A 26,905-nucleotide genomic window follows, 5' to 3' on the forward strand; every position below is an offset into this window, starting at 1 on the left:
TATCATTTTCCAGTCTAATTATAATCCAAAACTTCAGGTAACCCATGAACCACACTTTATATTCAGCATATTTCTAAATTGCCCACAGCTTTACACCCTCCTCCCATGTTCAGTTCTAGATATGGGTCCAGTGTAGCATCAATGACTGTTTGCCTCAGGAGTGTAGTAGAGCTTATTCCAACAGACAGAGCAGGGAGATCACATGAATATCAGATCCCAGTGGAGCTGTAGCTTTGGCTGCTCTTTAAATCCAATCAATGAAAGAAACATGACCCGTGTCTATTTGTTGTGTGGAGGACAACAATCTGTTTCTGGGAAAACTGCATGCTGTGTGCAATTCAGGAAAGAGATAATGTGCAGAAAAGCAGCTATACGGATACACTAACATTTTTAGATAATTCACAGCACTGTTACATATAATTCAAAGACCACATTTAACTCCGGAGCAAATTGTTGAACACCGCAGCGGCGAAATGCGACAGAAGTTCTGTGGATACGAGCGTGCTGACTGTGGAGGTTTGACTGATTTAGCTGCAGGCACAGGCTACCTTCAATGTCCAAAGCTATTAGTAATTCCTGTACAGCTAAAGTGCTGCTCCAGGGTAGCCATTTCCTTTGATTTGGTTTGTTACACCACAGAAAGCAAATCAAAGGCTTATCCTAATGCCTCTGCTTACTTTAGGGTTGGGGAGGGGGGGTTGAGGTGCATCTGATGGTCATAATGAAACAGAGAGAAATGGAAACTTCAAAACAGAACAATTTATTATCAAGAACAAGAATATCAAACCAGAGAGGGAGAGAAAAGTTCATCAGTTTCGTTAACTTGTTTTCACTGCAGTTTGACAACTTAAATGCTTCCAGCACAGAAGAAAAAAGACTTAAGCTTTGAGGTTCCATTTGATTTTACGGTCAACTTTACAGTTTTCCCACCTTTTTTTTTTTTCTTTGCCTTATCATGTAAATAGAGAGCTGTTCTGCTGAAACCAAAGATCACAACAGTTGTTAATAAGAGGCCATTCAAACTGTTTTTGTCACGTAGGTAAAGTGCTGTATGTTTTTGTCTTCATGAAAGACAAGATAGTGGCTCGATAGAGTTCTGTTAGTCTCTTATTGCCAGCTGAAGGTGCGCTTCACCAGCCTGAAGAAGGTTCGGTTGTGCTCCTGTAGGTATGAGCGGAGCTGCTGCAGAACGGTGCTGTTGACGGCAGGGTGGGGACGTCCTTTGGACTCGTGCAGACAGCGCTCTCGTCCGTCACTTCGGATACAGTAGAACCCCTTGGTCTGGTTAAAGTAGAAGTTGGAGGATACTATCCTTGGAGGCAAGTTCAGAAAGTGCTCCACCTTCTGAAGCTCTGGCAAAGGATCATGGATCAGAGCGTCCCCATCCACTATGTGTATCTGTTCCAAGGGGAAGTGGTTCAGCCAGTTACGCATATGGATGTCATACAGGCTCCTCTGAATAGCCTTGTACCGGATATTCAGGGCTCCATTGCGCACAAGCAGGTTCTCAATGGCTTGAACTGGCTTGTGGCTCTCCAGCCGGTTGAAGTACACCTGGGTGTAGTCGGAGATGACCCGCTCAGCAGGGTCTCGCAAGATCAGTAGCAGTTTTATCGATGAGTTCATGGCACAAATGCGTTCTGGTGCAAGAGCTGATGTAAAGTAACCTGGAGTTTTCTCGATTGTGATCTGGTGAGGGTAAGAGTAGGGCATCAGGTCACGGTACCACTCAAGGCCCTTGGCATAATTTTCATCCCAGTCAAAGTAGTGCACCTCGGTGGCAGCAGCAGCGACTTCAGGGTGGATGTCTAGCATCTCCAACAGTGCTCTCGTGCCCCCTTTGCGTACCCCAATGATGATACTATGTGGGGTTCGTTTGCTTGTTCCTGGGGGCGGAGAGGTCACATCTTGAGAGACATTGACTGGTAGTCCAGAATCAATGTCCATCGGGTCAAGTGTTATGCCAAAGCCTTCCTGAACAAACTCAGGTGGGGCAGCATATGTCTGGAGGATGAGAAGAAACGCTGACGCCAGGAAACAAGCCATGGCAAAGGACTAAAAAGTGGAGACTGGCAGAGAAGTGAGACAGTGGCTTAGCTGTGGATGACACAAGTCTTTGTGAGCTCAGTGGTAGCAAGGGCAGTGAGAAATGCAGTCTTTGTCTGCCATTGAAATTTAACTGGAGGAGGAAAAATCATCAGCAGTCCACAGTACATCTGTAGAGAGGAACAAAGACAGAAAAAGAAGAATAGACTTTCAAATTTCAGGCATATAAAGCAAAGTGAATGTCACTATTATTCTGAAATGGCACTTTTCTCATGCCTCTGAAAAAGAAATCCAGCCATAAATACAATCCATATCTGTTATAAGTGTATCATCTCAAAAGGATAATCTCAATTCATCTGTCTTTAAGTCTCTTCTCACCCCTCTCCTTCCCATCTGCTTTTTCTTCTCACTCTATCAAGTCTCTTTCAATTGATTCTGTAATTTCTCTTTCTGAAACACACTTTGCCAGACAGCTCATCAGAAAATGTGTCTGAGAGAAATGCAAGTGTGGCTGAAGGCCAAAAGAAAAGTTTCCACAGCTAGGTGACTTTGATTTTTCTATTCATACCGAGAAAGATCAATAGCAACGCAATGAAATTCAGCAAACAGAGAAAGTGAAGGATTTGGGGTGTTAAATATGACTTATAATAATTCTGAAGAGCCTTTCAAAGCCCTGGGAAAATTCTAAATCACCACCTTGGCTTTTTGACTTTCAATATAGTTCTCCCTTTCTTTCAAATAGACCTGTCACAGGGTTTGCATTCGCAAAACCAACATCTGATAGAATATGTTCGCTAGCTGTGAAGCAAGCAGCCGTGAGTTGAAAGAGCAGGACACATTTTTTTCTTTAAATGTCATGGAATTCATTAAAAAAACAAAAGTCCTCAGATACTTACCCAAGGAAAACCGGCTGAGAGAGCTGCTGCTTGCACTGTGCTAGTCAAAACAACAGGGCTCAGCTATGCAAACACCCAGCTTCAACAGCAAAGGTCACGGTAAGGTAATCTAAATTTTCCCTTTCTGGGAGGACACTGCCACGCACACAAGCAGTGTTCTGGATGCACGTAGTAGACAGACAGTGTGCTCACTAGAACTCTCTCATTCCTCTGAAGGTAGGTTACAAAGGGGTTACAGATCGTCCACATTCATTTTCAAAACTGTCATCCTTAAACACATGGATGGGTGTTAACCTACTAGGGTATTTGCCCTGCAACTTTGAGTACAAGATCCTTGCTAATTTTCAGCAGATGACTGTATATACTTTGGTTTTTATTGATAGGAAAGGGTATACTTTTTTAAAAAAAGTCATTCATTCTTTTCTTGGCAATCTTCTTCATGATTGTCTTTCGAAAACATAAGAATGCTTATTCTATATTTAAAGTTTAAATATCCGAAGAAGCACATTCCATTTTTTCGAATATGTACGGTAAAATACCGAGGTACAAAATAATACCAAAAGTGCCTAAATTTGTCAAGTGCTGCCATTTGCATTTACATCAAGAATGTGTAGCCATACTAGGCATCAACCTACCAAATAAGATAAAAAGAATATACCGTAAACTTTTTCATCTTCTAAGACTTACTGCACTAAAGCAAATTTCAAGATTATGGAAACAAAGTAAACAACCAGAGGTTCAGCTATGGTATAAAACAATAGAAAGTGTTCTGGAAATGGAAAAAAATATATTAATTTGTAGAAATTGCTCAGAAAAATGGAAGGAAATGTATCCAGACAATATGTGCAATAAAATGCGCTTATATTTTGAAAACAGAACAACAATATAGGCTACCAAATCTTTTATGAAGATGTCCACAAAGTTTATGTATACCCCTACACACCAACTCACTATACCGGCACATACATATTATTCAATACAACACCTACACACACACACACACACACACACCTACAGGTGCGCCACTAAATATTTTCATTTTCTTTTTTTAAATTTTTTTTTCTATGTCATGTCCCCCCCCCTCTCTCTCTCTCTCTCTCTATCTCTTACTTTTTCTCTCTCTCTCTCTGCCCCATTTTCTTGTATGCTTATGTGTTTGTCTATGCGTCAACTGTCTAGTGTCATTTGTGTATCTTTGTGGGAAAAAAAAAAAAAAAGTTTATATGGTGGCATGTTGAAATATAATGGAAAATAACTGTAGTCGTGTATGGGCATACACTGTGAACTGGAGGAAGAGAAAGAAGAAAGGGAAAAAAATTAAAAATTAAAAAAAAAAATATATATATATATATATATATATATATATATATATATATATATTGATGATGATGATGAAATTGTATATGTTGTACAACTCTACCAATAAACAAAGTAACAAAAAAAAAAGAATGTGTAGCCTAAACTTGGCTTAAGTGTTCGTATACTTGCCTCTGTACAGCACATGCCAGATAACTCAGACCACACAGAGCTCTGCACAAAGCTCTGTAAATAGAGAAGATGAAGACAATAATGAAGTTTACTATTTAGTTGAAGTTGAGATTAAAGCAGAGGAACATACATTTCCAGAACTGCAGATGGGGATGCTGTGGCTAAGGAGTGAATGTCTTCAACCGGAGGAGAGTTTGACTCCCCAACTTCTGAGTGTGCAAGCTGAAAATATATATCCTGAGGCAAGTACCCCACGTTCCCCCCTAACGTGTTTCTCATTTGTAAGTCGCTTTGAATAAAAGTTTCTGTCAAATGAATGCAATTTTATGCCATTTATTTCCTGTAAATCAAGGATGTCAGATATTCTGCCATATTTTTCCCTGCACAGCCTCTGCTGGTCACCTCCTGCATATCAATCATTTCTGAAGACGTGCACAACCAACGAATGCAGGATGTGTGAGGTGGCCATCAAACATGTATTTAGAAGCAGATAAATGTGCAGCCTGAGTAACAATGATCAGTCTAAGAACTGTGGCCTGCGTGCTAAGAAAGTGTAACATAAGGTTCACCTTGGCTAATCATCATGTCAGTGTGGGAGCATCAGTTATTGTCTCCCCATGATTGCGGCTTCAGATATTCGTGCATTAATTCTCACTGAAGCTCCAAAGCCCCAAAGATGGTATTCAGGACGTCCATATATCTGTCTGCACATGAATACTTAAAGAAGATCAGCAATTTGTGAAGCATGAATAGAAAATCTTCGCTAAAATCTGTGTACTTCTGTGTTGCTTTTAGTGACCCAGTGTAATTATTTATTCTCTGCTTGTGGAAAAACTCTGCCTTGAGTGCAAATTATTAGTCACAAGTCGTTCCTCTAATCAAGCAAACGTGAAGTGTGTAAATGCCAACGTGCCCAGCACATTTCTATCATATCATCACTCTTCCTTCTCTCGCCATGGAGAGTCTTTCAACCATACAAAGGTGATGACACATGCCCCAGACTTCACACTTGAATTGGGGGGTTGATTGTGGTACGGTTCTTGTATGTGCTGAGTGCAGGAGGGACGACCTGCCCTACAGGGCCTGGGGTCGTGCAAGGAGGCACTTATATGCTGCGACAGGCACGCCTGCCTGTCAGCGTTTCCCAGGCAGAGAGATGCCAAGTCCAATGCCTACAGCCTGGCAGCCAGACGAGCTTTCTGTCTCATCCAATCCCCCCCCCCAACCACCCACCCACCCACACCGCTCTCAGCACAGCACCACCTGGAAGGAGTCGTTGTTTCACATGGGTCTTATTGCTTTATTCAGCATGAGAAGCATATCTTTCCAGCTTTCCACTTGGCCCCCGGCAGCCATGTCATATGCTACTTAACCATGAAAATGTCCATCGAATACTGTGGGACCAATGGAATGTTACACAGCTCAGGTTGGCAGAGAAGAACTACGGCCCCACTGAGAGCAGGATAAAGCATTGTCATGTTATGGCTCACTGCAGCTCTACGCCATGTGACTTAAGATTTCATTCTCAGCTCTGGGCACTTTTTTTTTGCTTGTGGAGTTAGCATGTTTTACTTGTACATGTCCTTCAGGGACTATAGAGGTGCACAGTCATAATCCTACTCATGAGCAAGAAAGAGCAGTCAGGTCAGATGAACCAAGCTGAAATTCAGATAGCACGGACACTGTTTTATAAAAAATTCACTGCATTGCCACATTTCCCCTTAACTCTTGCTTGCAGTATTTCCCAATGCAGTAACACAAACTGAACTTTAAGCTGGCAATATGATGGTCCTGTGGGCTAAAAAGATTTTGCCCCCATTCTGATTTCATAAGGTAATTGTCATGTGATCAGTCAAGGTTCGTTTTTGGTGCCACAGCAGCCCCCTAGCTTGCTGTTATAATAACTACAAATTCACCTAGGTATAGGATACACTAGTATAGGATACTCCGTTTTGGCAGAATTCCAGAAAAACAGGAATTATGTTTTGCGAATGTGGAAACAATAAAAACTGAAAAAAAGCTTTCTCTTCCAGTTTGTTAAAAGTTAATGTGCCACCTTGAGGTGATTTCTTTTTTGATATTGGGTGCACACGAATGGAAATATTATTGTCAATCTGATCTGGAAAATACTGAAATGACATGTTTATATGTTTATGGATTTGGCAGACGCTTTTATCCAAAGCGACTTAGGGGACATGCATCTCTTTTATTGCGACTTTTTAAAAATATCAATGACAATTTGCTTCACTACTGAACAGAAGCCTGACTATAGTATGATTGGATCCGTAAAATGAGCAAAGTAATACCTCCTGCATTACAGATAGTCCCCCATTCTCTTTCAAAATGGCTGGAAATCTTTAATTAGACTGAAAACGAGAAGGACAAGTTTGGAACAGTAAAGAGGGACCACACTTCGACTAAATCAGTTTTTATACAAGTATTAGCTCCGTTCCACTCATGCACAGATGTTTCCCTGCCTGGGATTTTATCCATCACTTTGTTTGACACTGATTAATGGACATTGAATTCAGTACCGTCAAAAGCCCATTGCTGAGAAAACCAAATCAAACCTATCCCGCATTCCTACTGAACCCAAGTTGTGGAGCCTCAACACTCACGAGAACCGCACTTGCCAATCTATTATATTGTCTTTGAAGTCGTCTGGCACCGGACGCCTCGGCGAGAGATCAGCACGAATAATTTTATCCCACCAGGCTAAGAGGCCACACAGGTTCCCAGCACCACAGGAGGCCACGCTCCCACTAATTAACCCAAACAGCCGCCTCTGTAGAACAATCCCTCATTCATATTCAGCAGCATCCCCCTGAAATTAACTAAGGCAGCTAGCAGGTATTGTACAGGGCAGCTTTGTTTTTGTTAATGTGTGCTCATTAAAGATGTTAGTACAACATTATTATTACAGCAATAAAGTTTGATTACAAAGGGTATCTTTATTAAATGGATCAAGTTAGAATGTTATTCATCATTGTTCGATTTGTTCTTTTGATTGTGGTCCTTTACACATATACATATACTGTATGTTACCTGAGACCATTGCTCTGCTTTGAGCCTTGTTAAAGGCAAAAATATAACCTGAAACAGAGCTGAGCAGCGTCTCTCGATTCTCTGCTGTTTCTCCATCTCAGCCGGTTGTTCACGGCTTCACAGCATTGTTAGAAAGTCTTTTGTCAGATACTCTGACCCGTTCCATTAAAAAAAAAAAATCTCTTGGGACACAGAAATGCACACGCACCTTCACTCTACACTTTCCCTTTTTTCTCCCACTTCTTTTTCTCAGCCATTCCCTCAAACAGACCTTCAACAACCAGCACAATATACTTCCCACCCACACACATTCAACTGCTTCTCTGAAACTTCACTCCCACATACGGCGCAGGACTGACTTTAAATTATGGATGAATTTTTGGTTCACAGTGGGATTCCTGGCTCGCTTTATTAACTTCCGTTACCACAACTTAGAGCTTCATAGGCCAGATATTGTCTTTTCATCTCTCGTTATCCTTGACGATCCACTGATCTTTAACACCAAGGCAGTCCAGAAGCCAACAGTTCTAACAGAAAAGAAAACCAGTTTTGTACATCAGGTATAGTCAAGAACAAATCCTTCAAGTATCCAATGCTTCATTAAATAATGGGAAGAATTACTGATGTGCATTTACTTGATTGATGGTGAATGTTGGTGTAAGAAAAACGGAGTTTAGTTGTAAGTAACAGTGAAGAAATAAGCAAGACATTCCCTGAAAAAGGGAGTTTTCTGGATAGCACCACATTTTGCATTTGTTCATTTTGATCCATCACAGCAAGGGAAGTTTGTTTTTTTCTTAGTCTAGAACTTCTCTGAAACGTGTTCTGGCAACATATTGAAACGAGTACATGCAAAAAAAGAAAAAAAAAGAATATATATAAATCTTGCATCTTCATTTATATTTAGACTGTTGTAACAAGGTTTAAGTTGTAGAGTTCCACTTGCTTTGTGTATGGGTACAGTGGGGAAGTTGCGCCCCCTCTCGGTGTGGCTGGTTATATGCTGCTGGCTCCGGTAATCCGCGCCAGTCTGTGAAAGCTGCGTCAGAGGTGAGTCGCGATTTTCAGCACAGAGCATAGAACGATACATCCTAACGCTAAATGCTAACGTGACGCTCTATTGCAGTGTGCTGTGTGAAGCTAAACCAACTGCACTGATGCAAACTTATGTTCCCACGCAGGAAATAAAGTGTCCACTGTCCAGAAACTCCTTGTCTTCATTAAAAATACACAACGCAGACAGAGTCAAGGAGTAATTTGGTCTGTCCTAACACCGTGGAGTGACGCAAGAATCGGTTACACTGTGTCTCTACTCTTTTAGATACAGGGTTAGACATTGTTGTGTTTGTTCTGTAACCTGCTCTGTGCGGCATAAATGAGATAGAGAAATTAAATGATCAACTGTAAGTGAAACGAAAATTAATTTAGAGAGTTTCCATTCAGGCGGGTCAAGATCTCTCTAGTGGATAAATAAATAAAAATAAAAAAATAAATGAAGATGAGTTTAATGCAGAGCTAGTGTATACGTATTGTGGAGTTTATTCATCTGAACCAGGAGAAAATAATAAAGTGGCAGCTCTATAAGTCACTGCAATACCAACAAAACCAGCAACAGGGTAATTCTCTCCTCTGGGGCCACCTGGTGGATAAATATCTGAAACTAATTTCATATAGTATCAACACCTCCTGTGTTCACCATTACATCAATGCTGCCATAACAACAAGACTGACACAAGCGATACCTTCACACCCCACTGAAACCCTACAGTGGTCTCTCTGAAATGTGTTGAAATGAACTGCATAAAAAAATGAATATGTTGCAAAAATCCACTAAAATGGTTTGGACAAAATATGGCGAATTGACTTTAATGACTTTAGCCAAAATCTTAAGACAACAAACCCCCAGACTGCACAGAACAATATTGGAATAGTGACAAAAAAGACCAATGTAGAACTTCAAATCAGATGCAAGCTAGTACCAACAGCAAAACGCCATCGGTTTAAAAGTGAATATAGGTGCTTTCAGACTGCAGGAACCTTTTCATAGTTCTGAGAACTATTGGAGAAAGTCGCTCCTTTTCTGTGTTCGTGCTGCAGCAATTGCAGCTAATAATAATCCACAGAAATTCTTTGTGAGGCCTTTTTAGATCTTATCGTCAGCCTCTAAAAGCCTAAATAAGGCACAGGAATACATCAACAGTGAAGGGTTTGTCAAATCAATATGCAACGGAGGAATTAGAGCGAGATCTGGACTCTTCTAGTTTCACAATAGAGATTCAGATATCCTCGATCACTATGCTTTTGGGTCTAAAAGATGGTCGTATGCCTTGGTTGGCCTTTCAAGACCAAGAGTAAATAATATGCTTGCATTACATGAAAATGTCGTGCATGCTCAAAAATGATAAAAACGTATTCTTTTTTACGGGCTTCAATAGTGGTGCATGCTCAAAAATGATAAAAAGTTATTCCTTTTTCCGGGCTTCAACGGTGGTACATGCTCTCAAGTGTGATATAGTATTAGATCTCCCAAAATGCTTCTTAGGAACAAATGTGTCCCAATATGCTCCAATGACTTCCACTTTGCTTTAAGTTGCAGTTATTTACGGTCAGACATGAAGAAAACATGGTTAAGGTTAGATATCAATAGAATTATGGTTCAGAATAAAACGCACATGGTTTGGACTAAATATTAATAAATACATGATTGGGGGGTTTTTACTGCCAGTTCTCACTCACTGGGCGACTTGGGCGAAAATTAATTTTACACATCTGGCACCTCAGCAGAATTTCACATAATAACACTGATAACAGATCAGTTTTTCCTTGTACTGGGAGGAAATTACAGGGCAGCTCTTGGTAAGCAATATTTGGCTATTTGTGGAGTGCATGAGTAAGACAATGACCAAATCCCCACCCACATGTCAGCACAGGCATTTATTAACAGACCTGCGGAGGGTGCAATTTGTCATTTGCAAGTACACACAGACACATGTGGCCTCGGACGCTAATTACAGTGTTTCCACTGTGATCTTCTATACGCTAAGTTAAACTTTCCCTCTATAGCAATCTTTTCAGCTCTTTTTCCCCCGCTCCTGCAGAATGTTTCAGTGTGCAAAGCAGGCTCTTCCAATTACCAATCCTTCTGCCCACTGCCATCTGTCCACACATCGAGCATGAGCCACCCAACTTGATGAGAGCTTGTGCCTCATAAACAAATATATGCTTATGCTATACTGGCCAAATTTGAATAAACAAACCGACAAACATCATGTAACACCATTCTACATGACACTAAGGATGAGAATACTCCGAAATTACAATGCTGAACAGTGCCAGTGGCAACAACCCTTCAGTTACCGAGCCAAAATCCATCACTGTTCACTCACCCCTGCTTCAACAGCCTCTGCTACTCCACTGCATACTTTGGCCCAGGCCTCCTCCCCTCCAGCGCTGACATTTGTCAGTGCTCAGAGATTTATTTCAAGCATCAGCTGACTTTGTCTGGAATCCCAGAAGGCATTTTCGCAGATAACATGGGCCGAGTTGCTCATCGCCCTTGGATGCGTGGTGGCAACCTATCTCAGGGACGCTGACTTACTCAGGAAAGCGTTCCGCGGTCTGTCAGGACCAACAACAGACCATGAGAAGGAATTCAATCAGAGAGTGGCCTGATGAGCCTCATTCAGCCTGCCACTTCTGATAAAGCACCTATGCTTTCCACAGCATCAAGATCCCCTCAGTGCAAAAGCCTCCTCATCACCAAAGATAAAGCTAATTTTGCTTTGCCAGTTTAATGCCACTGTAATTCTTCTCGTGCTTCTCCCATCACACCTTCCCAAGCTCTCACAATGAGTCTGATCTTCTCTGTGTAAAGTAATTATTTTACGGTTTATCACAGAGGGAACACAGCGAAATGCCGACGTAATCAAAACAAACGTACTAACCTCATTCTCCAACCCCCCGCCTTCACTGCAGGTCTAAGTCTGTGGAATGCCGATGCGTTTCTCCAGTCTCGCAGGCATCCTGAAAACTCCAATATGCACATGCATTATGGATGAATTGCTTCATCAAATAAAAAGCAGGGCATCTTGTAATGAACTGTGAGGATACTTTTAATCTTTGATGAGGCCGACGTGTTGAATAGTTTAATGAGAAAAACTAAAGGGAAGGCCTGCTGAGTGCTGACAAAGATATCACTGCTCTGATGAGTAAATGGGAGAAAAACGAACAATGTTTAGAGATTTAACTCTCTCGCACTGATGTTTATTAAATGGCATCAATCTTTTAGTTTATAAGCAGCATTAAGAAACACACGAGTAATCAAACCTTGGCCGTGAATTATGCACGAGGTCTATTCCAGAGTATACATGTAATACATTTTAACTAAGGTATGCTAACACTATGGGCATGATATTTACTTTGAGGATGTCAGCTTTGATATCTTCTGCTTATTTCCCTAAATTACGGCCAGTATGTGCAGTCCTCCTTAACTTGGAAAACCACTCACGCTCTGGCACAAAAGCATCCTATTGGAGGGCTCACAGCACAGATCTGCCAGCGTTTTCCCGCCATCACAAATATGTATTCAACACTGCAGAAGTCAGCGTTTAGTATTTGGACCTTCTGTGATGTGCCATTGGCTGCCAAGTGCTGCAGTTAGCAAGCTAATAATAATGCTTTCACCCTAAAGCCGTTTCCCACAGGAGCATCCCGTGTTTGCTCCCCTCCCTGCTGCAAGAGTGGGATATTACTTGCATGCATTCAGTAAATACACAAGAGTGAGAACCCATTGTAGCCACTAGAAGCTAAGCATGCTAAAACAGAAATAGGACTCCAGCCAGAGACTGTGACAATGCTCTCCTGAAGTTCGACCAACATGACTTGAATGACAAATTAGCATCAGAGCAAGGATTAGCTTTATTTTTCTGTGCAGTGCATGCGAATGACAAATCAGTCAAGCGTAACTGCGAGATGCGGAGATGAGAGATGGCTGAGACTGACAGTGACGGCCGCACATTTCCGGGACGTCGTTTAGCCACAGCCGTCGACCTTGGACTGGAACTTTCACAGTATCAAGCTACCTCATCTGCATAAGTAATTCAAGTTGTCGCTTCACATGCTGGTCATCGATTGTAACATAATCAGAGGGATCCGACCCCGTGGGCTGTGGAAGACTCAGTCATTTATCAGTGCTAAGTTTAAAACTCGCTAAGTCATTGCTTTAATGAAAGTGTCTGTATCAAACAATCAACTTCTGATTAAAGGAGAGGTGCACAGTTATTCATGTATGCCTCAAACCAACCCATATGAACCTGGAAGCAGATTAACCTGCTGTAATCATTGTTCATACTGGATATAAAGAGACTTTCTACCTTAGTGTGCTTTTAGTGTGAGGGGGTGGCCACCCACTGCAGTCTACTTTCAACATAAAAACAGGTTTCAAAGTTTATTGGAAGTTAATGCGATTCTTACTGGTTACAGAACTTTAAGTGCACATTTTCATGCTTTTAGCCTCCATCCAGTACAGTTAATTTGAGGTGATCAAAATAATTGCACTTTTTTGGACACCGCAGATACTAAAGTTTATGTGGGTCATACTAAAAGGTGGAAAAAGCAATCCAACTGTTATTAGTAACTTAGAGAAATGTTGTGTTCAGCTGGCTTTTATTAGCAGTTCTACTTATTGTTCCCTCTCTCTTGACACATGAACTGCAGCGGCTGCAAGTCTCCGTCCTGCTGCTGTTAATATTCTGCATTATCAAACTACAAAGTAGCTTCCTTTCATAATACTAGCCGATAATAAGATCAACGCAATACCCTACGCAACTAATATATTTTGAAGGTTGGTTGGATCAGATTGAATCTTTCATTCAAGGGCTCCTGATCTTCAGTGGACCAAGTGGCACAGAGTAAATAAACTGTTGAGATGTAAAGGTCCATCACCACTATCCACCTGCATATAGATAACAGTAGGTTATCGGGGCATGGTCCGTTGAGTACGCTGCTTCATTGGAAGGAGGGTCAGGAATTGTTTGCAGGACCCGATACGGCTCAATGCCGCTGATCCTCCTCTACTGGATTAATTGGATAAACAAACTTTTTTTTTTCTGCTTTATCTGCTGTAATTTACACAGATCAGCAGGCAGGTTGACTCTCTGCACATAAAAAAAAAAGAGTTACGGGCTAATTACAGGCTGTGAGGTGTGTAAACACACACTTTATCAAATCACCTTATTTGGTGCCAATATAGACGAATAAGTTAGAATATCTAATCAGAATGTTTTCATCTGGACTGAAGTGATACTTTTCCAGGAAAGAATACAAATAAATGGGAATGTGAGATTGGAGCGGACAACTGGCAAAAGCGGTGGAGAATATCCACCATCTGCACAAAAGTAAATTGGCACCTTTCTAAAGTTATAGAACCTGCGAACCTATCATCTATAATGCGATGTGAACATATTATAAGGTATCTAAGAAAAAGAGCCATTTTTTCCCATCAGTTAATCTTTTCCTAAATAGAACAACTGAAAACCTTCAGTACGTAACTGAAATGGTGTCCCATTAATTTCCTGTTAACCAAAACAGAAATGTTCCTTTAAAATGACCATCAGTTGTACACACACCGCCCAGCATCATTCGCTGTTTGATTGTAACTGTGCCCACTGGCACCTTGCACGCAAATAAAATCAGTCACCTCTGTGCTCATCTTTGAGAAACAGCCTTGTAATTTCCTTCTTGCAGGGCAAACTAGATCGAAACAGAAGTGTTTATCTATAATAACAATCTCCAGCTCCATTAGCTCTCGCCAAGGTTTTGCCTCTCTGGCAGGGAGTGCTTCGGAGCCTTGACTGGGCAGAGACGAAGAGGATGTAAATCATCGTAGTTCCACGTCACTGTGCTGTGTTGTGCACTCTATCATTATTTGCAGCATTTGCCTTTGCTTAGCTCCGTGCCACTGCACCACGGAGCATCAAGCTGCTTTTTGCTGTAACTTTTTCTCTTGCCCGACAATAGAGTAAAAACTCTAGTGCCAGCTGGACTTCACATCTGCTTTGAAATCGAGATATCACTGGCAGCGAGGCTCTGTTCTCAGACATTTCCAAGGAAGCCAATCCCCAAGTATGAACTCTTTTTCTAGTGAAGAAGTTTGACTGCAGTCCTGCACCACAATTCATGTTTTCAGCCTCCCTAGCAAGTTGGGATCTACCATTATTTTATATTACTCGAGCATTTCCCAAACTGAGATGAGGTACGGCTTTAACTGACTTGAATTCATGTGACAAGAATACCAGAGTGGTGAGGAAAGGGACATGTAAAGAATTCAGACTCATTTAAATAGCTGAAAAGAACCTGTCTGTGATTTAATGGCACCACCCAAGCATGTGCAGCTCCTGGTCTGTGACAGAATCAGGTTAAGAAGATGGAGGGAATAAAACATTTCATTTCAGCGGGGTGACTTTCAGAGCAGAGAGGAGCTTTGTCTCAGCTGCTGTGATGCTAAACCCACAAGCTAATGTCAGTACCCTGGGAAATCTAATGAGTGTGTACTAATATTTTTTTATTTCTCTCCCCAAAAGAGCTCGAGCACTCTGTATCCTCTCTTTGGAAAAAAAGAAAAGAAAAAAACATCTCGATGCATAGCCCAGTCAAAAGATTAATCAACTTCAAGTACGACACAAGTCCCACCAGAACTACATAACAAATTACAGAGTGAGGAGTTCTCACTGTCAATTTCATCAGCACCCTCTTGTTGCACCATTATTCATGAATAAGTCATCAGCAGCCCTCACTCCCCCCCTTTGGGCTCATTGCTCGTTCCGCCGCCTCCATGGCCCTGTAAAAGCAACAGAAGTGTTTATAGGAGATAAGAGGCAAAGGAGGTCGTAGGCCCAATAACTCCTTTTATCGCCCCACGTTCTGCAGCAGGCGCCATTTTATGGGTGAACTTGCTGAAGACAAATTCTTAATTAGAGAAGTTTGTGGACCCAGCAGCAGGACCTAATGGGAGAATAAAAAGAATCAGAGAGAGGGCATCTTCAGAATCACTTACGGGCCTGCTTTGTTACTGTGCCGTGTAGCAAAGATGAGAAAACAGCCATGGCGAGCAGTATCAGTGAAAAAGGTCCTTCTTTAATGTTTGTTTAGGTGCTGTGTTTGTCTAGACAAGTCTGAGTCCTTTTGCAATGAGTTCAGGTTATTGATTTTCTTTGGGGCTTATCTTTATTAAAGAAGTCTTTGTCAATGGAATTACCGCCTCTGCCATCAAGGTGAGCGGATTCTATTTCCCAATATTGTAAAGTCCGGCCCAAGAGACTTTAAATGGCTTAGGTTAATGGGAAATGCAATGTTTTGCTCTGTGCTTATCTTATTAGTCTAGTGTTTTAAAAAGACAATATAAACCTTTAACTTCTAATACTTTTAAAGTGTACGCTTCAGATGGATGTCATGAATATTTTACTCCCGTGCTTGACCCTGTTCTTAAAGAAAATAGCTGTCCAACTGACCTCCAGAAGTCATGTGGTTTGTTAAGATGCTCCTTTGCGAAACTAAGCCGTGTTGCTCCTGTTCCTTCTGGAAAGACTTTCTCCTTACAGTCCTTCAAAATAAGCCATATTTGTTTAGTCTTTTCTAGTTGTACTGTCAAGAGCTTTAACATTCAACATGCTAACTGAGGCCCGTAGAGTCTGAGATGTAGCTCCAGGGAAGATTGGAAACTGTCTGGAATGTGGAATGATGGACTCCAAAATGTCTGGATCCAGCCTTCTAACCCTGCCCAGATTGATGAGCAGCAACAATTATTTCCTTAAGATCGTTGCAGATGTCTTTCCTTCTTGGCATATTAACACACACTTGACTGCTCCAGACCTGCCACTTTATTACCTGCATGTGAGTATAACTTTATTTCAGCTTTTAAAAGACTTTCTGATCATTTTGTTCTGCTATCATAAAGTGATACCTTTGATAAATGTGGGCAGTGAGGGATGGAAGGCTACTATAACTCTACTTTTAATTAGCCAACTTGGCAGGCATGTTTAACCAGACCAGAGCAGATAATGACAAGAACCCTGTGTTCCAAGTCGCCTGCATACAAAGTGAAACTAAAAAGGGGAGAAAATTAATTACTCACTTTCCCAGACTCGGGGAGGGGGATCTTGTCCTTGATTGCATAATTCTAAAACTCCATAATTATCCCAACTCCATAGCAACAATGAAGCACGGGTAAACACATGTGAACTGCAGTTTCTTCAGCAGATTCCTTCTTCGGCAATTGTTGGGCATGGGGGTTGGGGGTGCTTGCGTACACTAATTCTGTTTAAAAGCATGGAAAGAAGTGCTATAGTCGCTGAAGTTAGCCCTGCAGAATCGACAACTAAATTTAGCAAACTGTGGAACATTAATCCAGACGTGTGGATCAGTCCTCCCCCTTCCTTGCTCATCAGCTCCTGCTGTAAAGCCTTGATTAACCATCTTTCATATCATTTAGATGGAGGATTGTTTTGGGGTTTGCCTGATTATGTCTGTCTCAAGCACAGACCATGCTTCTGTTGGTATTTAACAAAGATTAGCTTTAAATTGATGATTAACCTTTGTAATCCTCCGCACATATTGAAAATGGCTTGCTTGTCTTTACCACAGCCACACAAAAGAGATGCCGCATTATCGTTCGGCGAAAATTCAGGCTCAGAAAGCAAATGAGGCAGTGTTATCTGCCTGGTGCTTGGCAGGATAATGAAGACAAATCTTCAGGCTAGAGAGCCATCTCATAATGAATCCGAGCAGATGAATTCTTTTGACTTCTTAGTGTACATCTTTTAATAACACTTTGGTGTGACCCTGACAAGCAATTGCAGGCCTTATCTTAGAAAGAGGCAGACTTTACTCATGGGAATGGGTTGTTGACATTGTTTAGATTGCTGTATTAGGGAGTAATCAGACATTAAATGAGTCATTTCTCCATATTTAACTCCAACTGGGGAGAAAATGGTTTAATTTGCAAGGCAATGAGTTTCTCCATGTGGAGTGCTCCTTGCATTAAATCACTGGCAACTGCAACGGCAACCGCATCTGTTGCTCCAGAAAACTTCTCAGAGCCACAGCAAGAATTCAGTTTAAAGTGTTTTTTCACCTGAACACAGAAATCAAGCATACCTCACATCAAAATAGTGGAGAGCAAGGAGCCTTAGGGCAAAAAAGCATGAGCATTCACTTATGTAACATTTTCCAATATGAACCTTGGTGGCCATTATCTCCTACTTCCATAATGTTCCATAAAAAAAGCAGCTAATTTCAGAAGAAAAACATTTAAAGACATCCGGAAGGTCTGGATAACTAACGCTGAAGACCACTGTAAAAGATTAAAGTCTGGCTGCTTGAAAGAAAAATGTAAAGAAATGAGGGGTGGCTTAAGATTATTGCACAGTATACTGTATGTTTAGCCAATGAAGCTGATTATGACAGAACACAAAGTTGGGGTCATGACTTAGAAAATGCCTTAAATGTGGGTGTTACTACAGAAGAATATACAATTTTTTTGAGCATTCATGCTTTGGAATCATTGAACCTTTTATCATCAACTGTCAACTGACCCCAAGAGCAATAAACCAAATAACCTGGGCACACGTTCAGAACAATCTTGGACTGCCGAGCAGATGACAGCTCACACACAGTTTATTTAGAGGATTTAATATAAAGAGAGGGCCGTGTGACAAAAAGTCACTCTGAAGGTGAGGCCCAAAGTCTGTTCGGTTTCATCAGGTTGTGGCAGGCTCGAGTTATTCTGATAAAGAGGGCAGCTTTTATTACACACTGACTCTCCAAACCGAGAGGAAATTCTGATATATGATCAAAAAAGTAAGCAAAAAGACCCCCCAAACTATCTGCACAAGGAAGACTTGATTATTGAATACTCTGTACTCAATAATCAATTTTTTAGGATCCCAGCGCAAAACTAAAACATGAATTGTGTTAGCAAACTGCCCACAGCAAAATGATCTGAAATACTAAAATACTAATTCCCTCAAAAACATGAGCATATGTTCAGCAGAGTGCCAATAAAACATTTACTTGACACTAAAGCGAAGCCTTGTAACCAGATTAATTCACATATTCATCAAAAACATGCACGAGATGCAATGATAACTGCCTCCTTATCTAAACATATTGGTAAAGTGATAAATAAATCCTTTTTTAAGCATTTCAGGCTGTAAAAAGCAAAAATGAAAATAATCATCATTATCCTCTTACAACACAAATCATGGCTTGCATATTTATTAACTGTTTAAACCATAAACACTTAATAGCAAACAGCTGCTACCTACATAGTATATATTATGAAAACAACAAATTATCTAATTACATGATTAGAATTAGTGGACAAACTTCACATGAAGTGAAAGGAAAACGCACAAACATCTAAAGAAAAGATGGAAAAATTGAACAGTAGCTAATCTGAGTGAGTCTTAGATTATCATTATGCATGCTGGTTGTGTAATCATATGCCCAGATACGACCACACATCGTCACAGCCAGTTTGGTATAAAATATGTTGATCTCCAAATGGATATTTTGGTAAAATGTGACAACAAAAAGAAGCAGGACAAACTTTGAGCATAAAGGTTCAGAAACTAATACAGCAAAAAAAAAAAAAAAAAGACAAATACACTATAAATGAAAAAGGGTCATTTAAAAAAAATGTATTTATAATATTTATTTATTTGTAAACTATTATAAATCTTTTTTTTTTTAAAGAGAAGATCCTGATTCTGCTAACTGATGCTTCATATACATGACAGTTTGTTCATGCGTGAGTTATAAAACCATCTTATTTAAGGTGGAGCTGCAGTGGAGGAATTAGTCCAAAGTCCAAGACCTACATGGGACTGTTTGTCTGTTTATTCATTAAGTTTAGATGGTTTTGCAACAAAGGCTGCAGTTCAGCTCCTGGTTGAGTCTTACACTGTTCTTTTAGATTAACTCTCACTGGCTGTTTTGTCAGGTTTAGGTTAAATTAGTTAGGTTAATAAAAACATAGGGGGGAGGCAACATTCAGGGTACCCAGGGCAGGTTTTGATGCAATCTATTGGTATTAATCTTTTTTTTTTTAATTGGCATGAAATTTAGACTAATTTGTATATTAATATAATTTAATATAATATATAATATCATTTCCTTGGTTTATGATTAAATTCTAATGTACTGGATTATGATTGGTTTGAATTGGACTGTATCATTGAAGAGCCTTGAGATGACATTTGTTGTGATTCAGTGCTATATAAATAAATGCTGAACAGAACTGAATTCCTGCCAATTGCTAAACATCTTTTGGAGTGCAGAGAATCTAATCCCCAAGACATTTATTTTTCAAATGGTTTGCATTCTCCCACACACTTGTCACCTTTGCATTGATTTGTTAGCAGAAGTTTGACGTGGTAGTCAGAAGAAGAAAAAAAAACTTTTTCAAGATAAATCAATTATAAAGTGGCACAGTGCTGAAATACAACCTCTATTCTTGCCCATAATTGGAGAATGTTTAAGGTGTCATTTTATGGTTGCTATATCTTGAGAATGATATTTGAGATCAAAACATTAAGTCATTAACCCCCTAACCCTTGTTTCTTTAAATAGGTGAAGGAAAGGATGATGATTTGGCTGAAAACACAGCCTTTCATGTTAACCCCAGACAAAGAAAGCATCCGATATGTTATAGTGTTGCCAAGTGCACAAAGCAGCAATTTGTGACTTGCGAGTCAGCCCTATTAGCAGACGGAGCAAATATGAACCATTTTTATTTGATTCAGTGTATTGATACCAGAACTAAGAGAAGGGGCCACAAACATTTTTGTCTTTTTAACAGGACGCAATAGTTTTTATGCAATATGAGGTCACCAACAATAGGGCGAAGCAATTACATTTTGTAAATCCTGTTTTTATATTAGCAAAACCACCTTTGAGAACAGCTGAAACACTGACTGCTCCAATTCAGACCTACATGTAATTCCACAATTCTTTGTGCCACTCCTTTGCCTTAAAGCCAATATGAAAGGGAGCAACAACAAAAAAAAAAACCTTAGGCAGATGAATAACATCTTTCAAAGTTCAATTTCAAGTTTGAGATGAGCAGAATTCCCCTTGGAGGTGGGGAAAAAGAGAGGTGCTCATCGGGGCGTTCTCCCTCCAAAAGGCCAAGATGAACAGCCACATTCAGCACCATGGACAGCTCACTGCACAGCCTCAAGAGACTGTTGCTCAATCGTTCTTCAACAAGCATGAGTGAGACATCATTAATACTGGTCAGACAGCTTTCTCTGTAGCCTACGGTGTCTTTGGTTTTTTGTGAAATACCCACTGTTAACTGTGTATTATCTTGCAAAAGATATTTGGATAATTGAAGCTTACTTCCGTTCAAAGCTTAACAAGGAATGAAAGGTTTGATCTGAGGAACTCTGCAAGGACATTTTTTTTTTATCCCCCGTGCCTAAATTGGTAATCAAAGAACAGTTTGTCCATACGTCCTTCATTAGATGCTTCTCACAATACACCTCAGTCAAAGTCTCTACAAGATCAAATTTCATATTTGGTCAAAGATAGACCTTCAATTGCAGAACAAATGTCAAGAGTAGCGTAGGGGTCCGAGTCGGGAGAACCAGCCAATGCTTGACATTTGGTTCTAATGACTGTTTAGCTGCTCCTTTAGATGGAAAATAGGAAAATGGCTTCAACTATCTTGCAACGATTTAATGGTAACAGACAAAAACATAAATATATTTTGGGCAATGGGGGAAAAGGGCACATTATCCCTTTTTTGTCACAAGGGAAAATATAGAATCTCGTTCTGATTACTTTGAAATTTCTTAATTATTAATTAAAAAATGCTGTGTAGTATAGAAATCCTTTCGTTCAAATGTTCTGCTATTTGGCCCCCAAACACATTTCACACCCAAAAAAATCTGTATCCATCTATCCTTATGTATATATATACATGATAAAAGATGTATGATACGCAAAACCATAAATGAGGGATGGGGCTGGCATCTGCCTTCTTATCCGTGGCATGCAGAGAATAAAAGTAATGAATAAATAACTTAGCCTGTCATCAAGAGGAATGATAAATCTACGTCCTAACACTAGGCTATGATGGCAGGCGGCGTTATGCTTTCTTGAACCTCTTGAGGAAAAAGTGGCTCATAACATCTGTCCCCGAGAAGGTGTAACCGCTCTTTTCCGCCACCTTTTGCACCACCTCCAACCATGTCCCATTATTTCAGAAAGGGTGTAAATTAAGCAGCAAACAACCAGTTGAATGGCCCTGTCATCAGATCCTTTGTGCCTTTAACGAGACAAAGGTTGAGTTCAGACACCGAGACTTTTTCTTAACGAGGACACAGCTCCTGAGTGCTTGGCAAAGGCAGTTTCTGTGCAACCTTTTTATACTGTACTGTTGATGGACATGCTGAGTATCGACCGCTGATTTGTAACAAAAATGTGGTTCAAGGTGGGTCTTTGCTCCCTGGATCACTGCTGAAAGCGTACTCATGAATTATGGAATGTAGCACAGATATGCAAATCTGAGCATTAGCCTAGTTATGCCCCTGTACTGTAAGTTACAGTGACTTATCAATTATGAATGAACCGGGGATTGGAGTGAAGAGGTCCTAGCAGTCAGCTTCACGGCCCTCTCCCAGTTGCTCACTTTCAAATCATGAAATAACATGAATAGCAAGGGAAGCAGCTCTGCAAGTCCGAAGACTTGGGAACATTAGAGCTTGCTTCCATGCTCAATTGCCAAGCTACTTAAAATAACAATGCCTTCCAAAAGGATTTACAAGCCTGGAAGATACGTAGGGAATAAGCATGAAGTTGTTGCTAATCCTCTAATTTTGCTCCCAGAAGGTTGATATGAAATGCTAGATCGGTAATCAGTCCACGGGCCAGGCAGGCAGGGGGTCCAGCAAACTTTGTTAACACACACAAAGAACAGCTTCTGTGTGACATTACCATCAAAATGCGGAATGAGCGATAGTACTCAGGTGACCTAATCACAGTGGTGGAAATTTCCAAACTAAAGAGGCCAGCACAAGTGAGAATCTGCAAGGTCAAACAGCTCAGTTTTTATATCCTCCACATACTCCAGTCAGAATGCAAGCATGACGGCTTGCCCCGAGGTCCCGAGATGAACAGAACGATCATTAACTGGATCAAAGTCAACCATCAAACGCATGCCAGATGACAACTTCTGTTTAACTGGGGGCACAAGAAATAATGACACCTGGTGGTTCTTGTGAACCCCGTAGCTATGGTAACAAAAGGAAAACACTTTCTCGAACAGCTGCAATGAGAGCGGGCCTTTATGCAAGTGTCAGTGTATGTCAGAAGAACAATATACAGCTTTCTACAGTAGCCCAGAACATACGTGCCAAACACTAGAATAAAGACTTTTCATGGTTTTTTGGACACCTTAGATTCTCCTATATGCAAGCAAGGGGAGGATGAGACAATATGTCTTCAGTTGGTTATAATTTGAAACTTTACCTGCAAAACTTGACTAATCTTATCATATATATATATATATATATATATATATATATTTATATATGTGTGTGTATGTGTGTGTTTTTCCCATGGTCAGTTTCATGTTAGTAACCCAACTAAAACATTGTCCTCAGCCATACTGACAATGAAAACATTTGAACAAATTCTCTACATAAAACAGCTGTTTTACTCGTTCGGACAAGGCTGAATTGATGGTCAGAATAGAATCATAGAATCATAGTCCCATGATCCTTTGCATTACTGATTCAAAAACGGTCCACATTCGAAGTGACAGACTCTGTAGTCTGCTGCAGTATAATTATATTAAGATTTATGAACCACACACCGCGCCAGCTAACCGTGGAAATTAAACCACAGCGCTGTTTGTCAACCCCTCTGCATATCAGTGAAAATAATTCATCTATATTCTTGAAACAGTCAGTACCGTCAGAGGCGCAGTTGAGTTGAGCTACAGTTACAGCTTGACCATTTAATTGGTCTGTCCTTGTCCCAGTCTACATGGATGGGGGTAAAATCAATTTATCGACTGAAGTATGTTCAACACAGAACACGGTGAGGGACATTTATCATATTATCGTTATTCTACATCCTGAGCCTAGAAACAACCAATTATACAGAATCTTATACGCTCTGCCGGTGTGCTTATTTTTTTAACATGTGTTTTTCTCCAAACCTTCCAGGAATACAGAAAACAATGCAAAGCTCCTAAAGCGGGAGGTTTGACCAGTAAGAGTATGACAATTAACACTCTAATTTATGGGTACGATTGAAAAAGATTCCAGAGATTACCAAATTAGATTAATGTTTGAGATTAATCTGTGATTGATTGTAATTATCTGAAAAGTGTCACACGATTGATTGCGATAACATTTATTTTAATAATTCAAAAGCTCAAAGATCTGTGTGAGCAGTGAATAACTTTCAGATGACACGAGCATGGCTCATCAATAAACAGGGGTCTTATTAAACTTAACTTGGCTTGTTAACATAAATGCTGCTTTTCATTCATTAGCAGCTGCACCTCACTCGATGCTGTTTTTTTCATGTTGCACAAAGTCCGTCACCACTGACACTCAACATGCAACTTCAACATTCAAAACACCAATAGAGAGATCAAAGATCAAAGCTAATGACTAACAAGAGCCACAAGCTGCACACCTGTCTATCTGACAGCTGTACAGCCGTGTTGTAAAAAAAACTACACATTTGAGTCTAATCTGAGCTATTTTGGGCACCACTGGGGCTCAGTTAAAGCACTGGCAAGTGTTATATGTTTATGAACTGAGCCTAACTTGAGTAAATGGAATGTATGCATTGGCAAGCTGTGGGTTATGACAACTGTTTTTGGACCACATCTGGCTCAAAGGCCCAAACAAATGTGGACTTTTGGCCATGTATGGTGGCGATATGGCTGAACCTGGGCAGCCACACTCACTCTGAACCAGCACCGTCATTCAAGGCCAAATATGAGCTGTAAGAAAATAGCAGGTACAGACCATTTTTGGCCAAAATATCTTTGCTATCTGATAAGAAACAGTATATTCCTGTAATTCCTACAATATATTTTGATTTCAGTGGGATTTTAAAACAGAATTTAAGGACTTGGAAATGCACATTTTACAGAAAATGCTGATCCTCTCATGAAAGCTATTTAGTCTCTCATCTCTTGAGGGAAATTCAACCAACCCCCACACGCCGAAAATAAAAAACAGAACAACTCTGGAATTCATTAGTATTTTAAACAAATCTCTGATATGCCTCGGATAATAGTTTTCATCCTTCAATTCAGAAAACATAATCTCATCAAATATTAATCCACTTCTCCTGTTACTTTTGATTTGGAGAACTTGTGGGGAAATAAATGCACTTTTGTTTTGTTACTCCTCTCTTCCTCCCTCCTCTTTGCCCAAGCGGGGACAACTGGATAAACCACATCAAACACAAACCTAATAACAAGAAACTGTTTCCCCTCCTCAGCCTCTTTTTCGTTTGCAATCATTCCCATATGAAACTCTCCTCACATTGTTGTGTAGTGTACACTGACCCTCTGCATTTGTTCGGTCATACATCACAGAGACACCTCAAGGTTTCTCTGGGGGATTTAGAAATCATAGAACCGCTCAAAAACCGCCACCGTATTTTTGCAGCCAGACTCGGAAGCGCTCTTCCACTGTCAGAATGATCTCCCAAACCATCCAGCTCCGCTTTTTCATCTCTCAAACCCAACTTCTGCTCGTGTATTTTGGTTTCCGGGCAAGAAAGCCAAAACAGTATTCGACGTGATTTCAACGATAGAGACACAGTGACCCCATTTAAGTTGATGAGTCAGGTATAGAAATAATGAGGGGGAACCCGCTTTCATGTTGACCTTTTGCCCATTGTTGTCAGTCTGTATCCCACTTTTCTGACCAATTTAGTTCCTCACTAAACCATGTATTTTAAATATATATATATATATATATATTTATATATAAATAAACTTTTAACACTTCTGCCTTTGATTAAAAAGTGCAAACCTATTCATATATTTAGCTCCTATTCAGAAGATTCTCCATATCTCGTGCATCAAATATCTTTAAAAAAATTTATTGATTAAAATGTAAAAGTGTTCCAACAAGAGGATGTTGGTGGAGCTTATAACTAAAAACTGCAAAAAAAAATTGAACCCATTTTAAATACAAACCTGTCAGAACCTACTTTTAGCCAAGGAATAGGATGGAGCTGCAGCTGATAAACAGCGCCTTATGTTTCCTTTGAATGTCATTACAGAACTTATTCCAGGCAAATTCCGACTAATGCCTCTGAGAAATTGTGCAGCTAAAGGCTCGGGCTTACACAAAGCCAACACCCCCACGCTCATAATCAAAGGTGAATTCCACAGCCTGTGGCAATTTGCATCCTGTGACGATTGAAGCAGCTGGAACTTTGCCTGGCTTGGTCTGATGGCAGATATAGGAGACGTGATGCTGGGGGTGGAATGGGGTGGGGGTGAAACAACGCTACATCAAGTCTACATTTCACCAAGAGCAGGAGAGTGGCAATTATCATCAGCTGCTCTTGTCTGATGGGGTCTACTGTGACTTTAGCATCATAATAGTCTTTTTTTTTCCCCCTCCCATACATGTACCAGCGTTCAGATCTAAATCTAGAACTTAAGTGGGTGAAAAAGGAAAAACTTTTAGATGAGCTGATTTTTCTGTCACACTGCAAAGAACAATGTGCCCCAGGGAGCTTCCGGAGCTAATTTATTGGATGAAGCATTTTAATTAGTTTGATCAATACTCCATTACAGAGGATTTAAATGCGAACTGCAGGGAGAAGACAAAGCGCTCGGTTTGAGTGAGTGATCTTGTTCCAAAATATGAGATTCGGCTCCCTGCAAGACGGTAACTGGATTAATTCCTGCAAATTAACTGTTTAAATCAATTGCGCATGAATTCAGAACAAAACATCTTTTTTTTTTTTTTTTTTTTTTTTTTTTTTGCCAGACTGTCTGGAAGTGTTGGATAAAAGCCGCCGCGTCTCTCGGAAGGGGCGCATTTCACCCAGGCAAAAGTAGAGAAATTGTGGTTACCTCGCACGGAGGGTTCGGCGGGGGTCTCAGCGAGCCTCGTGGGTTTGGGTCGATCTCAGGAGCGGAGGATGCATGATGCTGAGGCTTGGAGCGCACTCCTGCGCACCTCCTGCGCACACAGATGAAGAAAAGCGTCCGTCTCTCCTCGCACCCGCGCGCTCATCACTGATTCATTTGAAAGCAGACACCAGCAGGAGGGACGGAGTCCCTGTTTATTCACAGTAGATAACTCGACTCCGGCTCCGGCTCACGCACATGAGCCTGTGTAGAAACGCAGGCAGAGTTGTGCCCAAGCTGCTGCTTT

General features: G+C 40.6%; 1 protein-coding gene across 2 annotated transcripts; it reads right to left on the reverse strand.

Moving 5' to 3' along the window:
• Positions 1–770: 770 nt before the first annotated feature.
• On the reverse strand, positions 771–26,905 carry hs3st1l1 (heparan sulfate (glucosamine) 3-O-sulfotransferase 1-like1). Of its 2 annotated transcripts, XM_075483603.1 has the most exons (3): positions 26,602–26,905; positions 4,431–4,484; positions 771–2,216 (listed from the first exon to the last, which is right to left on the reverse strand). In XM_075483603.1, the coding sequence occupies exon 3, from the start codon at positions 2,044–2,046 to the stop codon at positions 1,108–1,110; it is 939 nt and encodes a 312-aa protein (XP_075339718.1). In that variant the 5' UTR covers positions 2,047–2,216; positions 4,431–4,484; positions 26,602–26,905; the 3' UTR covers positions 771–1,107. The 2 variants fall into 2 exon arrangements, with proteins under 2 accessions (XP_075339718.1, XP_075339726.1); XM_075483611.1 differs by lacking the exon at positions 4,431–4,484.

This window comes from Odontesthes bonariensis, chromosome 2, assembly GCF_027942865.1.
Source record: "Odontesthes bonariensis isolate fOdoBon6 chromosome 2, fOdoBon6.hap1, whole genome shotgun sequence".
Taxonomy (NCBI): Eukaryota; Metazoa; Chordata; class Actinopteri; order Atheriniformes; family Atherinopsidae; genus Odontesthes; species Odontesthes bonariensis.